This window comes from Akebia trifoliata, unplaced genomic scaffold (assembly GCF_017979445.1).
Source record: "Akebia trifoliata isolate Shusen 1 unplaced genomic scaffold, ASM1797944v1 Contig00073, whole genome shotgun sequence".
Lineage (NCBI taxonomy): Eukaryota > Viridiplantae > Streptophyta > Magnoliopsida > Ranunculales > Lardizabalaceae > Akebia > Akebia trifoliata.
This window is the reverse complement of record NW_028236825.1, coordinates 55,130-70,378: the sequence shown is the minus strand read 5'-3', so window position 1 is coordinate 70,378 and position 15,249 is coordinate 55,130. Positions and strand designations below refer to the sequence as shown.

The 15,249-nt window shown below is 34.9% G+C and overlaps 1 protein-coding gene across 17 annotated transcripts; it reads right to left on the bottom strand.

The window, feature by feature from the left end:
- Positions 1-5,443: 5,443 nt before the first annotated feature.
- LOC147382047 (biotin carboxyl carrier protein of acetyl-CoA carboxylase, chloroplastic-like) lies at positions 5,444-14,049 on the bottom strand. 17 transcript variants are annotated; one of them, XM_086429654.1, is made up of 9 exons: positions 12,734-14,049; positions 12,548-12,616; positions 12,283-12,358; positions 9,691-9,757; positions 9,470-9,551; positions 7,105-8,604; positions 6,896-6,967; positions 6,407-6,495; positions 5,444-6,254 (listed from the first exon to the last, which is right to left on the bottom strand). In XM_086429654.1, the coding sequence occupies exons 1-5, from the start codon at positions 12,744-12,746 to the stop codon at positions 9,495-9,497; spliced, it is 282 nt and encodes a 93-aa protein (XP_086285780.1). In that variant the 5' UTR covers positions 12,747-14,049; the 3' UTR covers positions 5,444-6,254; positions 6,407-6,495; positions 6,896-6,967; positions 7,105-8,604; positions 9,470-9,494. The 17 variants fall into 16 exon arrangements, with proteins under 17 accessions (XP_086285780.1, XP_086285767.1, XP_086285776.1 ...); XM_086429641.1 differs by having other exon boundaries at positions 12,548-14,049; XM_086429650.1 differs by lacking the exon at positions 9,691-9,757.
- Between the last annotated feature and the right edge of the window lie 1,200 nt (positions 14,050-15,249).

Genomic DNA, 15,249 nt, shown 5'->3' with positions numbered 1-15,249 from the left:
CCTACTATAACTACTTTATTTGGCCTCATTAAACACTTTTCTTTTTGTATTTTTTCATCTCAAACATTTTTTCTTTGATTTGGTATTTTTCACGTATTTCTACTTTTTCTTTTCTCAACTTTTTCCCACTTTACCACTTTTCTGTTTATTTTTCAACTTTTACACACATCACCATTTTTTCGGTGGTCTTTTTACAAAAAACAGGTAACCCTTTTCAAGGTACACAATCTAATCCTATAATTGTTCTCCAAGTCATATTATGTCTAGTTTTATTTTTCTTCTAACTAGTCAATTAAAGGACAAGGAAGTCATAGTTCACTAGATTCGGTCCTTTAACACTCTAGACAGAGAAGAAGGTCAACTCTTGCTCCATAAAATCTTATTTTTATTCAATCAGAAGTATCGTGAATTTTCAAAGTATTATTTTAATTTTCTTGATCAGGAATACCAACAAGAACTTATGATAAAAAAATTAGGACATGAGCCTGAAATTCGAAATTTATATGTAAATAATACATAGAAAGAGTTTGATAAAAATATTTTAAAAGTGCTAAATTTTTTTTTTCTGAAAATATGAAATTAAACTACTACTGAAATGCAATGTAATTGTGAAACTACTACTGAAATGCAATGCAATTCTGAGCTGAGCTAATACCCTCAAATCTAAAGAACATATTGTCCTCAATATGCAAGTAGTAAAGAAAGAGAAAAATATTAGATCACACCTGAAACAAATTGGGCATTAATATGCAAAGTCTCGTTACAACTAATTTGAAAAGAGTTAAGAGTTATAATAATGATAATTTTCGAAACAGGGTTGTAAAAAAATAAAATCCTACCTAAGAATTGAAAAACACCCTAACTAAAAAATTAAAAACATCCTAATTTAGATTAAACTCATCCTAATCGAAATCTAAACTCTCAGCGAAGTGTGCAATTACACGTGCCTTCCTTTCCTCAATATAGGCCATTATTTATCTCTGCTACTCAATCAACAATTGTTGATTAGTCTGCAATCCTAGTAGAGCTGGTTGATTGGTTTGGTTGAAAGTTGGCTTGAAAAAGAGAATAAAAAGAAAGAAATTAGGATTTGAAGGTTTTTAAGGAGAATTTTTTAAGAAATTAAATTTTCTTCTTTGGAATATCTCTTGAAGTTTTCAACCTTTGAACCCTTTTTTGGTGAGTTCAAATTGAGAAAAAGAAAGGAGACTATGGTCCAACGTGGAAACCTTAAATTAAAAAGAAATCCTAATTACACTATTCAAAAATAAAAATACATTGATTGCCTCCCGAGTAGCGTTAAGTTTAACATCTTCGCCAGACTTATCGAAAGGTTTGATATCTAAGAATTTTCCTAACATCTAATTTTACAAACATAGAAATCGACTTTCCACCCAAATGATAGGCATGATTGACTTACCACCCCAAATGATAAGGAGACAGATTTTGATCATTATTAGGACACGAAATTGATTTTCTAAAATGATCAGCAACCCTCGTTTGTCCTCAATTTTAAGTGTCATCACCTTTTCAAAACAATTTCCATCCATCATATTTCCAAAGAGAATGGAAGTTGTAAGACAGAAGAGGTTTTTACAATCTTATGAAATGATAAGCTGGATGGGATACAAGATTAGATCGATAGTGATTAGAATTGGTGTGATTAACACATTAGAGTTCATCATTGGTTATTCCTGAATAACAGTTTCCTCAAATGGTGGAACAAATTTCCTTAACCAAATTTGTACAATCAACTTGCTCATTCGGAATTTGGAACATAACTTGACTCTCGAGGACTATCTCATTCGAAAATTGATCATTCTTTTTTTCTTCTAAAGGCATAATGAATGGACCTAATTTGGCTTCTATCATTGTGTATGTTGGAACTGTAACCTGAATGGTTTGTGTTTGAACTTCCATTTATATGAGATTATCAGTTATTGATAGACAATTATCGAAATCTACAAAAGATTGGAACTGGTCACTAAGGTTATTTTGAAAAAATTGTAGATTTTTTAAAATTGAGACATCCTCAGTTTCGAATTGATCAATTTGCCCTTTTTCTAATAGTAGTTCAGAGTGACTCAACTAAGCCGCAATTTCAACTAAGGCTTTACTAATGTCCTAGAGCTGTTGTTCTTGGTTGAGCTATTATTGTTGGGGATTGAACAGTTGTTGTAAGAACTGTTGTTATTGAATTATGAGCTCAGTAATTATGAACTTTAATGATAAAGTTGGAGGAAAAGTCAAATATGTGTGACTGGATGTTCACTCAGGCTCTATAGTTCTATAATCCAAGAATTGTTGAAAATCATAAGATTGTTGGAGAATTATGATTGGATTTATCCTCGAGGTGTCGTGCATATAAAAATCCTTATGGCTACCTATGTGACTACCTTAGGTGAACTTGTTTTGACTAGGTATGGTATTCGAGGGAGATCAATTATTTACGTGGTATGGTTGGTCGAACAAACTAGGTGTCGGCATCAAATAAGAATTTTGAGAATTACAGACCATAGGCAGACTCGGACTATAGTTAATAGAATGACCATAATTATTACATTGAACGCATAGGATTCACGATTCTCTCTTAAACTCCATGATGATGCAAAATTTACTTGAGCTTCTATATCTAATTTAATATACACTATGGACTCGCACAGAAAACAAGGAGAATTCACACATGCTTTTTAGGTTTTTATTAGATTAGACAGCTCCTAACTGTTTCAAATGGATAACTTGAGCCTCCAATCCAGTTATCAGAAATCAAAATTAGCCAGTTTAATCCCCAGATAAGAGGTGGTGCATGATGCTTAGCAAAGGCACTCTTAAATCACCTCTTCGTTTAGAATAGACGTAATCTATCCCCTTAGTACAACAGGGTACAGTGGGGCAGGATTGCACTTAGGCATTGACTCCGATCAAGAGGTGCAATTGGTGCAACTCAGGATAGCTTTGCCTATTGAGCTCGAAAGGACTTATAGTCAAGTCTAATTAGATTTTAATTAAATTGGGCTTGTGTGAATTAATTTCCTAATAGGACAACAGATCAGTGATGAAATCTGATTCTTATCTTGTTTGTGTCATTCTCGTAAAGCTACCTTTTTTACTAATGTGCAGTCGGAAGAGTGCAATTAAATCACTCAAATTCAATACAAAAACTCACTTGCAAGGGATGCGTGGGGGTTTTGAGTTTTACTTCCTATTATAGACGGATGTTGATCCAGTTAAGTTGACTTGGGCCACCAACACCAAACTCGGTGTACGACCCGAGGAGTCGAGACAGTTACGTCCTACTATTGTCCTTCCTTAGTTCTCTTACAGTTCGAGCCTTCTCGGAATAACTTCTAAAAGAAAATCCTACTTTAGTTCTACTTTAAAAAAAAATAAAAAATTCTTGTTCTTTGTCAAAAAATCAGTTCAAGGTGGTGGGATAAAATTTCCGAACCACGTTGCTCCTTGTCGAATCCTTCGATTGAAAACAGAGGACAAATCAAAGTTAGAATCCTAGAAAAATTATATGTTCATTAAAATTCAGAAGTCTGAAGAAATATTATGCAAAGATTTGAAGTATGAATCTCAAGGTTTGACCGCGACACCACAGTTGACCCAGGCGACGCGGAAATTTTTTAATGAAATTGACTCAAATTATAGTGTTTTGTTCATGCTGCCTTCAAGAATCCAGTGATATTTTTTTCAAATTTTTCTAAAACAAAAATTTTGACCAATTGAAAATCAAATAGGATTTCCTAATAAAAAAAATGTTGGTTTACACCGTTGTCCCCGGTAGTAGTGCTAATTTGTTCAAGCTGTAAATAATGATAAAATAAAGAACAAAAGAAAATCTTAGCAAACAAGGGTCAAACCATAGAGACAACGTTAATCCAAGGTATTTTTACTTTCAATCCAATTCAAGTTTACGTAATCGATTTAAAATCAGTTTGCAAGAGATGATTTATCTAAAATAAACTACTAAGATAAAATCCAAAAAAAAAATATGAAAGGAAACTGTAGATCAATTGGATCCACTTTCACAAGCTTTATCAATGAATTTTGGTTCTCTAATTATCTCGATTTACTAAACAAAGCTAATATTTGTGGATCGGAAAATCAAGCAGTTAAAATATAAACATAATCGAAAGTATGTAATAGTTTAGGCTGAGATTATTAAGTAAACATTAACTATTCTATGTAGAGGATGGTTCTTCTTGAACTTATCAAAAAAAGAATCATCAGAATACAAACCTAATATCATCACAATAAAGTTATGAAGCAATTTCTAGAACAATTAAACACTGACAAATCTTGCTCAGGCTTCCTCAACCGATCTAATGGAGATTTAGCCAATAGCTATCATAAGAACAATTAAGTAAAAATAAAGTAAAAAAAACATTGAAAGAAAAAGAGATGAGAGAAAGAAATTATCTTTATTGTCTCTTGACTTGAAACCGATAGAACCTCCGTACAACTTTCGTAAAACTAAGAAAGAAAAATATAAAAAAAGAACTAAAAGAAGATAGAGAAGTTAGCCTCCGGGAGAGATTGGAGATCTCCCAGATGATATGTCCTTTAGTCTGGTCTCCTATTTATAAAGAGATCAGGTTAAGGTTTTTTGAGTAATTAGGGTTTCGAAAACATTCCATGATTACAAAAATACCAAAGTCCTACTTCAATACGAATGTATTTTAGCCGCCAAGCTTCAGTATGAATTTCGAGGCTTGACTTTCTTCGTTGACCATCCCGCTTTCGTTGACTAATGCGTCGTGGCAAAGTTTTGGTCAATTGACATAAATTTTGGTCTACAATCTTATTTTGGATCTTGGATCAAAGTTGTCACTTCGAATTTTCCTGATTCGTTTTGAAACTTTACGAATAATTTTTGTTACATGTAAATAACAGTAATCAACTCTGAATTACGTAATTAAATTGAAAACGATAATAAATATGGACTAACCATGCATTATGTCTAATGAAAGGATTTAGTGTTTAATTTATTAATAAGGTCTATGTAATTAGGGCTCTAGAAATGACTTTCTAGACCCTGATTACTAGCCTTTATACTCTGAAAAGGAAATAAAAAAATGGTCAGTTGGTATCATTGTTGCTTGAAGGAAAGTTGCCCTGGACTAGGCGAACATAGTAGCACACATTTTAGAGTTTATTATTGTTCCCGAGGGAAATAGTATTGGAAAGTTCGCACTGCAACTGTGTACGAGTTGCCCTGATTGGTAGATTACCTTGGAGACAGGCAGTTGTTTTCCAATGTTTTGCGTTTACCAACTTAGGTGTGTCGTGATGGAAACTACCAACTTAATCTTCCAATAGATCAGTGGGACTCCTTTTCTATCTTTTTAGGTTAGATTTTTTCATTTCAGTTTTGGTAGTTGTATTGCGGAAAGAATGTCTAGTCTTAATTCTCATTTGACACTACTTTTGAGGAGTATTAAAATACACATAATAAATGATTATGGATGGGAATGTTACAGTTGAGTAAGTCCACTAGATGGATTGAGATGGGTAGTGACTAGGTCTGTACAAATCAGAAACTATCTCATTTAATATTGTCTAAATTTGTATAAGTTATTTTATGTGTTTGTACATTTCTTTCCATGTTATTTGTTTTTGTTAGCAATTCTGTATTTAGCCCCACTTGCTATAAGAAGTTCACATATTCGTGGTCTATAGAATATGTTTAAGGTATTATCCATAATTTTCACTCTTTACTGCCACGCATGCATATAATTTTTGATTTTCGAGAACTAAATCCAACTTAGTTTTGGGGGTATGGGTAGTATAAGTTGGATACTTTTGTAATTTTCTTTTTCAAAAATAAACTTGGCATTTTATTTCAAATTAATGTTTATATTTTTAAGCACTTATTCAACACCTGTGGAAACTATCCACCATTTTCTCTCAGTAATCTGTTTCATACCTGAACTTGATGACTAGATGGCGGGTTCATTTCCACGACAGCAATGATGACCAATGCATGAGAGAGTAATTCTACATAAGGTACACATCGTGCTTTGATGTTGCCCACAACAAATTGCTTCGCTGCAAAATGAAATTAAAAGTAACTCTTAAGAGTAATACATGCTCTCTACAACCCATACCACCCTAGTTAACAAGTTTTTGGTATGTTGGGTGTCTTTCACACAAGTATGGTCCTCCTTTGCTTTGTGCCTGTGTCCTCTACAACCCATATCACCCGAGCATCCATGTCAAATTGGCTTACCTAGTCCACCTTAGCATTCCTTAATAAAAAAGAAGCACACAAGGATCAAATCATCACAATGCCTACTGTGATTTTACATCAACACCCATAAACAAGATGAAAAGGAAACCAAACCTAATTCATAAATCTGAATAAAAATAGGAAATACCCAAATCATTGGAATTCACATACCAAATGAAAAAACAGCCCCATTACATGTCTCATGATCATATGTTTTATGTACCAAAACATAATCCAATATTATGATTAGACTCAGTCTCCTACATGAACAGAAACAGATGAAATGGATTTAGTTGGAATTAATCTCAAAAGCAACAAAACCACATTTTAAATATGTAAAAGCTTTTTATTTACATGGCATTCAACGTGTTTTGTATTTTATCTGAATTCTTCTCTGTTCTATTAGAAAATGTGTAAGCAAACGTATTAATCTTTGTTTCGATCTCGTCAATCTGGCTTTGGACATCAGATCTTAGGAATACCCGAGCCACTCCTACTTGCAAAGGAATAAATTATATCCATCATACGATCCTATGCTTGAGTTTTCCTATTAAAATATGTTGCTAACAAACCCACCTAAGTACGTTTTCTCCATATTTCTTAAAGCTTTATTTCTGCTACTCTACTCTATCCTACGTTAAGAGATGGAGAGACACTTACTTCAATCTCATTCTTCAGTTTCATAGCCTCAATGATGCAAATGACCTGACCTTTCTGGACCTTATCTCCCACCTGAAGAAACACACGCACATGATGGATCCAACAAGTAAGAATTGGATCAGACACTATGTAATTTACCATAATAATAATTAGACATAAGCCTGCATGTAGAACTTCTATACATCTATGCATACAACAAACACATTTACCTTCACAAATGTTGGTTCCCCAGGTCCAGGAGACCGATAAAATGTTCCCGCCATAGGGCATTTAAAAGGCGACGGGATAAAAATAGGAGCGGCTGCTGGCTGCGGCAAAGCTTCCTTCTTCCTTATAATGAGTCCACAGTCTCCTTGCTTTAGCTGTAGTTCCATAATATCTCTTGAATCCACCAGCCTGTCCAGATATAAAAGCAATATTTAATGCATGAGGATGATCCAAATTTCAAAACGAGTTTTAAAACCATGGTTGTACAGCCACCATAGATCACCGTAACTACATAGTCAGAAGTTAATGCCAGATTTGTGGATAGAACAACCTTTTGTAAGAGCCAATCAACAGCAGTCACATCAGCATTATTACCTATGACTTCCAAAGTGTAAGCGGGAGGAGAGGGGAGGGGGGCTGGATCTTATTATTGCTAGATAAGAAAGGATTTAATAGACGCACACTTCCAAACTCTCCTCCACCATTGCCAACCATCCATAATCCGTACCTCTGCAGTTTCTGTTATTTGGCATTGCTAAGGTTCTAACCCTGCTTAATTTTTCCTGTTTATATTATACAATCTGCTCATTTAGCCGAAAAAAAAAAACCCTTAGGTGATTGGCAACCAGGACAATTACTAGCCCCATGCTTTATGAAAAAGACACATTGTTGCCAAATAATGCCTAGGATTTCCTCAATGGTATAATGTTGTAGCTCTAGCAGGAGAGAACATGATTGGCTAGCATGGATAGAACCTGTCTCGAGTCCTTTGCTAGTATAGGATTCCCTTAACTTTGTCAAGACAGTCATTGGGATTGGCTAGAATGGATAAAATTGAGTCTTGATTCCTCCACAAGGATAGCCACCAACTTGGATTTGCAGACAAAGAGCTTTTGTAATTTTGGATAGTATCGAATCTTGAGTCCTTTGCCAGGGTAGGATTCCCTTGACTAGCTAATGCATTGCTCCAACTATTCTAATTACATTATCTAATCCTAATTAGTATCAAATATGACTTGGTTTATCTTTTTACACCTTAACATAATGCAACATAACCACCCTAACTACATGATGTAATCTCAACTAAAAGCAAATACAATTTGATATACTGTGAATAGTAAAATCCTGTGCGGTGTTTTCAATTAAAGCACTTGTACAATAAACCATCTTTTTTCTCTTCTTTTATTATGGGCCAACTTACATTCCTATTCGGAACGCAGGGTGAGTTACAAAAGAAAATTAAAAAACAGAAGAAACCTTCTTGGCCATGATTTAAATTCCTGATATTGATCTTTGGTTGTCAAAATAAGATTATAAAAACTGATTTTCAAATTCAAAAATCTGTTTACACTTGTTTAAGAACAATCCCCATACCTGAGAAGATTATCATCAGATTTCTAGTTCCCCAAACTGTTTGTTTGTGCTAGTGCCTGCTTGAGGTTTGGAGCCACACTGTCTCCTTCTGTTGTGTTCTGCCCTCTAGCTATTGAATAAAAAATATACTGCATTTGGCGAACCCATCAGCACACCAACTCATAATTCAGACCATCCAAAACCCTAATTTCAAGCCATTTCTCTATAACTTAAGAGTACAAGGATTAAGGTCAACATACTTTTTGCAATTCCACTATTATTATTATTTCTAAGTTGCAATTCCATTATCTAGAAAATGAATAAAAAAAATTAAATAGGTGAAAAAATAAGTAATTTTATGCAGGTTAAGTATAAAATTTATGGGTTACATACAGCCGTCACGCAAACAGGCGAGCACAAATTTCCCTTTTCTTACGATGGACACATGTTTCAGGTGTACGTCTTATGGGAGTTTGTACATATACAAAGGAAGGAGGCCCTACCATCTTCTTATGCATTTACAGAAGAGAAGAAAAATCATTGTAATTACAATGTTCAGACAAACACCCCCCACCCCTTCCTTCTCATTCTACATCAATATAAAGGCTCTTGCTTCAAATCTAGAATCTGTCAGGCTAGCAAAACATCATTGCCTGCAAATTCAAAACAACAATAAAAGTGGTAGCAAGTGAGGGGCTTCTTTTCTATTGTTTTTGAAATCTACATTCGTTTGGTTCGATTGGCATGGGAGCCAAAGAGGTTTTTTCTATATGGAACATAACCATTTAGTTCTATCCAGGCATTCTCCAATTCTTAGGTCGAAGGAGATTCCTCAGAAATCAAATGATAAGTATCTACCTCTTCAGATATTCCATGAATGGTAGTTCTCTAGTGGGTTTGAAATCTTTCCCTTTGTATTCTTCCATTTTATGGGGCCCGTTATAGTGCTCTGTTTGTGGGGGGAATAAAAAAACTCAGGAACTAAAAACCTCAGAAACTTGCAGGACAGCTTACCTGAACTGTATTTGCAAGCTCTTCATTAATTGATACACGCAATAGTGCCATATGGCTCCTTATTCCAGGCATATCCTTCATGCTGCAGAGATTGAAGAACTATCCTGTTTTTCAAAAACCAAGCTTCTTCTAGCACCAGTAGTCAAAAAATACAAACCAGAGTGTATTGAAGCATGAACATTCTTATTAATGAAATGAAGATATGAATGACATCCTCATACTTGTTCAATATAATATAGCTGTAATATTGTTCCTAGTGAGACACAAGAGGTTGACATTATCCTGTATCTGCATGAAAAACAGTTGCCCATCAAGCCCGATAGGTTCAGAACATTTGACACAAAAGCATGCATTTGTGTCAAATGTACAAAATGAGCTATTTAACAGAAAATCAAGCATTATGTGAATGAATTGTCAAAATGTATGGGGAGGAACAATTGCATCAGAATGGATGGGATCAAATTGTTCTCACTGCCTGCGCCATATGCATACATTTAAGGGGTTCAGGATGATGCAACATCTAAATGGGAAACGTCAAGGGATTCCTCCAGTCAAAAATCAACCAATCGAATGAGTCTTAGTAATCTTATTTGTAAATTTTCTCGGATCTGTTCATATATTTACTGATCATCCAAGAGAATGCAACAGCAACAAAATGTGAAAATTATCCATATTAAGATTTGCAGAATTGATTCTTTTTTTCATCCCTAATTGAGAAAAATGATTGAAGATTAAAACGTAACTCGTATCAGAAGGGTTGTCCTCTAATGATGCATCTCAAAGGTGCCACCTCAGCAGTAAATTTTGTGTGCGGTAATATTGGAGACCTGGAATCAAAACAATGCCTTCATACTTGGACCCCCCACCCCCCACACACACACACACAAAAAAAACAAAACCTATTAAATATACGTAAAAAAAAAAAAAAAAAAAAAGTGAAATCATTTTGATATGAGATCTATGTACTTGTATCTTCAGGCCAAGTCAAAATCTAAAGTCATGCTATAAAAAACTACCATTCATTGATGATGGATCTGGAACCTACCTCAAGGGAAATGATGGGGAATTTCTTGTGTTCTTCAGATTTAGCTGGTCATCATTGAAGCCTTATCCCAAAGCTTTGGGGTCTGCTAAACAAATTATGTTCATTGTTCCCCCACTTAGTCCTGCCCAGAGCCACATCTTCTGTTATTGATATAGTTCACATCTGCTTTCCTTAGCTCACTCAACTCAGGTTCAGCACCTTCAACTTGCATATTCCTACTAACAGGAGCTGTGATGGTATCACAGAATGGACCCAAACATGATTTACCTGATCATTTTTCATAAGAAACTGATGCCAAGTCTCAGTCAAACTTGAAATAATCTGAGGGGTAAAAGATCTCGACGTATACTTATGGAGAAAATCTTATCCATTGGTATTCATGGCCTAGCAGCTCTAGCCCTCAACTATAGGCTCCACAATCTTGGGTGTAGCTGTCCATATTCAACAGAGACCAAAAAGCTCTTTGCTCATTTTTTTTTTCTGATAATTATAAATTTATTGGTTTACACTTTAATAAAGATGTAGCTCTAGACGGTGTGGAATGGAGGAACAGTATTCATTAAGCCGACTCCAAATCCCTAGGATAAGGCTTTGATGATGATGATAATAATGGTGATAAAATTGTTGGATAAAGGAGAACAAAGTACAATAAAAGATACACTGCCTGCCAACCTAGAACAAGGTGAACCACCTAGTAGAACAAAATAAAAACTAGGAGTACCTACTACCCCTCAAGAAATTTTAACAGTGATCATCAATTACATCACACATTCATGTGATCCAATTATTCCTCTTGTAGTTGACTTAAAGGAAGCATGCATGAGGGATTAAACCCACTGCCAAAACAGAAGTTTTTCTACTGAGATTTGCAACAATTAAAATCATGGATTCAGTTGTAGCTTGTCTATTGAAAAATAAATATGAATAAAAAGAATTAAAAAACAAAAAACGGAAGAAGGTTTCTTCAAGAACTATGTATTGGGGGATGACAAGGTTTACTCCCTGGATGGTTTTACAATTCTGTGGCTATTTTCTCCTTTGCTTGCTTAACTTATGTGTGGATTTGGACATCAATTAAAAGTTGTCTCTATTCCAGAAAGGAAGAACCAACCACCACCAACTTATTGGGAATCTGATGAATCTGAAAACTTCCACAAGTTTATCTTTAGTTCATTCCCAATGCCATTGTCAAAGTAGTGAAAAGACTCAAAAAGATATTAGCCTCATCAAGTCTCAACAGGCTGCAAGCTTCCTTCAATGATAATGGCACGTGATCTGGAAACAAAAGTTTCAGACTTCTTGTGTAGATAAAATAAAATGTCAAAAGTTGAAGAAGTCATCCAACAACGTAATGTAAAGTTGCCACGCCCCTGCTAGTCGGGTTACGGGTCCCGACACCCTGTCAAAAAAACAAATTCTTTAAAAACAACAGAGAAGTAATTATGGAGACAAGTAGACATTAAAAAGGGCAAGAGTAGAAGTGTAAACTTATATTAATTTTAATTGAAAGACCCAACAATACCCTCAATAACTTGAAACAGGATTAAAAAATTGATTCGATTATTTAAAGTATCAAATTTGGCATTTCTAATGTCTTGTGCTAGTTGTCATAGACAATTTGTAATGCCCTAATTCCTTGAACAAATAATTAGTTGCAAGTAGTTATTCAAACACAACAGAGAATATTTTACAAGGGAAAATAAATTGAAACAACAAAAAAAAGGCAAAAACAGAAGTACAAAATACAAAATTGAAGCGAAATACCAACTTGGCAAGGCCTTCTTCCAATTCAGACTGCTCTTCGACGGACCACTCCACCACCAACTCTGTATAATTCTTGCGCCCTGGAATCAAATCAAGAACACCACCAGCCAACATCTTATTGTTCATCGTTATGGAATTACCAGATGCACTAATGGAATTCCTCAAAGGAAACATCCCTAATTTGAACCCAAAATTGAACCCTAAATTAAATGAACTATAATGAAGATTCCGAAATTGCATGGAAGTGACTGCCATTTCCACTCTGATACCTGAAAGATTCTTTCCTAGCCACCTACCAAATCTGTTATAATTGTGCTCTCCCTGCAAAGATAGCAACTCTAGCAAGAAGGATCAATATAGTGCAAAAAATAATTTTACTGAAATAGGAATCTTCAACTATCATGAAAATCACATAATCATCTTTTATGCAGAAATAAATATTTCATAAAACATACTTGAATCAGCCATAATGAAATCTCCTTCAACAAAGCTTGTAGAAATTATTTCTCTCACTTAACCCATTTTCTTTGCTTTACCAGAACATATGGGAAAATATGATAAAAATGAAAATGTAGGTAGAGAGAGGACAATTCCTACGTACAAAAAGAAAAACAGTTATCCTACTCCCCATAAAAGTAGGTAGATAGGAAAATAACTACCCCTATTATCTCTCACTAATTAAGTAACCATGCATCTCTTTTCAAAAGCCAATAACCACCTTATCTCTTTAAGTCCAAATAATATCCATATTACCCTTTCATGAGGGACATATTTTAACATTCTCCCACTTGGCCCATAGGAATGACTCTTATTTGGATTGACAAGGTAAACATAATATGCGCATAACATTAGCATATTCACACTTTAGTGAGATTACAATAATATCATAATTTAAATAACTTACCAACATGAGTCATGGCGGTAAATATTAATAAAGCAACATCTTCCCTTCCATGCACTACAATGCTAGCAAATCACTTAATTATAATCCATAATAGGAAGTAGCTGAAATGTCCTCATAATGTCTTTGCCGAAGACGATTCCTGTCACCAATAATGCTTCATAATTACGTAATTGATGGTAAGCAGGAAAAATGTTAGAAACACAATTAGTGATATCTCTATAGATGTTATAGAACAAAAAACATAAAGATCCACAACATACCTCAGGGATTGCAACAAAGACCCATGCAATCAACATGTTCCTTAAATGTCTTTGGTGCTAACCCTTTAGTCAAAGGATCTGCAATCATGAGCTCAATCTTAATATGTTCTATAAACACTGTTTGTTTCTGAACTTCCTCCTTAACAGCCAAATATTTGAGTTCCATGTGCTTAGCACCATTAGAATATTTGTCGTTCTTGGAGAAAAAGATTGCTGCAGAATTATCACAATACATTCTCAGCAGCCTGGCAATGCTGTCAACAATTCCAAGTCCCAAGATAAAATTCCGCAACCATAAAGCATGAATTGTGACCTCAAAGCATGCCACAAATTCAGCATCCATAGTAGATGCTGCTATGATAGTCTGTTTGGCACTTTTCCATGATATTGCTCCTCCAGCTAATAGAAACAAGTAACCAAAAGTTGACTTCCGACTATCAACACAACCAGCAAAATCTGAGTCAGAGTAGCCAACCACCTCCAACTGATCAGACCTTCGATATGTGAGCATATAATGTCTTGTTCCCTTCAGGTATCTTAAAACCTTCTTTGCAGCCTTCCAATGCTCCATTCCAGGATTACTTTGGTATCTCCCAAGCATTCCAACTACAAAATTAATGTCCGGTCTTGTACAAGTTTAAGCATACATCAAGCTTCCAACAACAGATGCATAAGGAATATTTTCCACTCTTTTCTTTTCTAATGCAATCTGTGGACAATAATTTTCACTAAACTTGTCCCCTTGACAAATAGGAGCAGGAGTGGCTGCACATTCAGCCATATGAAATCTGTCAAGAACTTTATCGATACATCCCTTTTGAGACAACCCTAACAATCCACGTGATCTATCACGAAATATTTCAATTCCTATCACGTAAGTTGCCTCACCATACAGAATCAAGAAAATAAACTTGCTCTCACTGACCTTTAGATAAATACACCGATCAACAGTATTTTCCTTAAATCCAAAGGACGTGATGGTATCATTAAACTTAAGATACCATTGTCTGGAAGCTTGTTTAAGTCCATAAATTGACTTCTTTAATTTACATATCATATGCTCATTTCCTTTAATCAAGAAACCTTCAGGTTGATCCATATAATCCTCTTCATCTAAATTCCCATTCAGAAAAGTAATTTTCACATCCATTTGGTGTAATTCCAAATCGAAATGAGCCACCAGAGCCATTATGATCTTAAGAGAGTCCTTCTTTGATACAGGAGAGAACGTCTCCTTGTAATCAACACCTCCCTTTTGAGTAAAACCTTTCGCAACAAGTCTAGCTTTATGTCATTCAATATTGCCATTGCAGTTGCGTTTGGTCTTAAAGACCCACTTAGACCCAATTGTCTTAAAACCTTCAGGTAAATCAACGACGTACCAAACTTCATTTTGTTCCATTGATTTCAACTCATCATTTATAGCATTGATCCACTTTTTAGAATCACTACTTTCAATGGCTTGTGAAAATGAAACTGGATCTTTACTTGTCCCTAAATCATAGTCAGATTCTTGCAGATATATCAAAAAATCATCTGAAATAGTTGATCTCCTTTCTCTTTGAGATCTCCTTAATGTTATTCCTTGTGATTGTTCTGCAACTGGTTCATTGGTGACATTCTCATTATGGAGTGACTGATCATTAGATTGTTGTTCAATGTTATCATACTGTTGGACAACTGGAGAAACAACAATTTCCGTTGAAGTTACGGGTATCAAGATAGGCACCCGAACTTCTTCGATGACCACATTACGTGATACATCACTCCCACTAATTTCACCATTCTCAAGGAATTTGGCATTTCC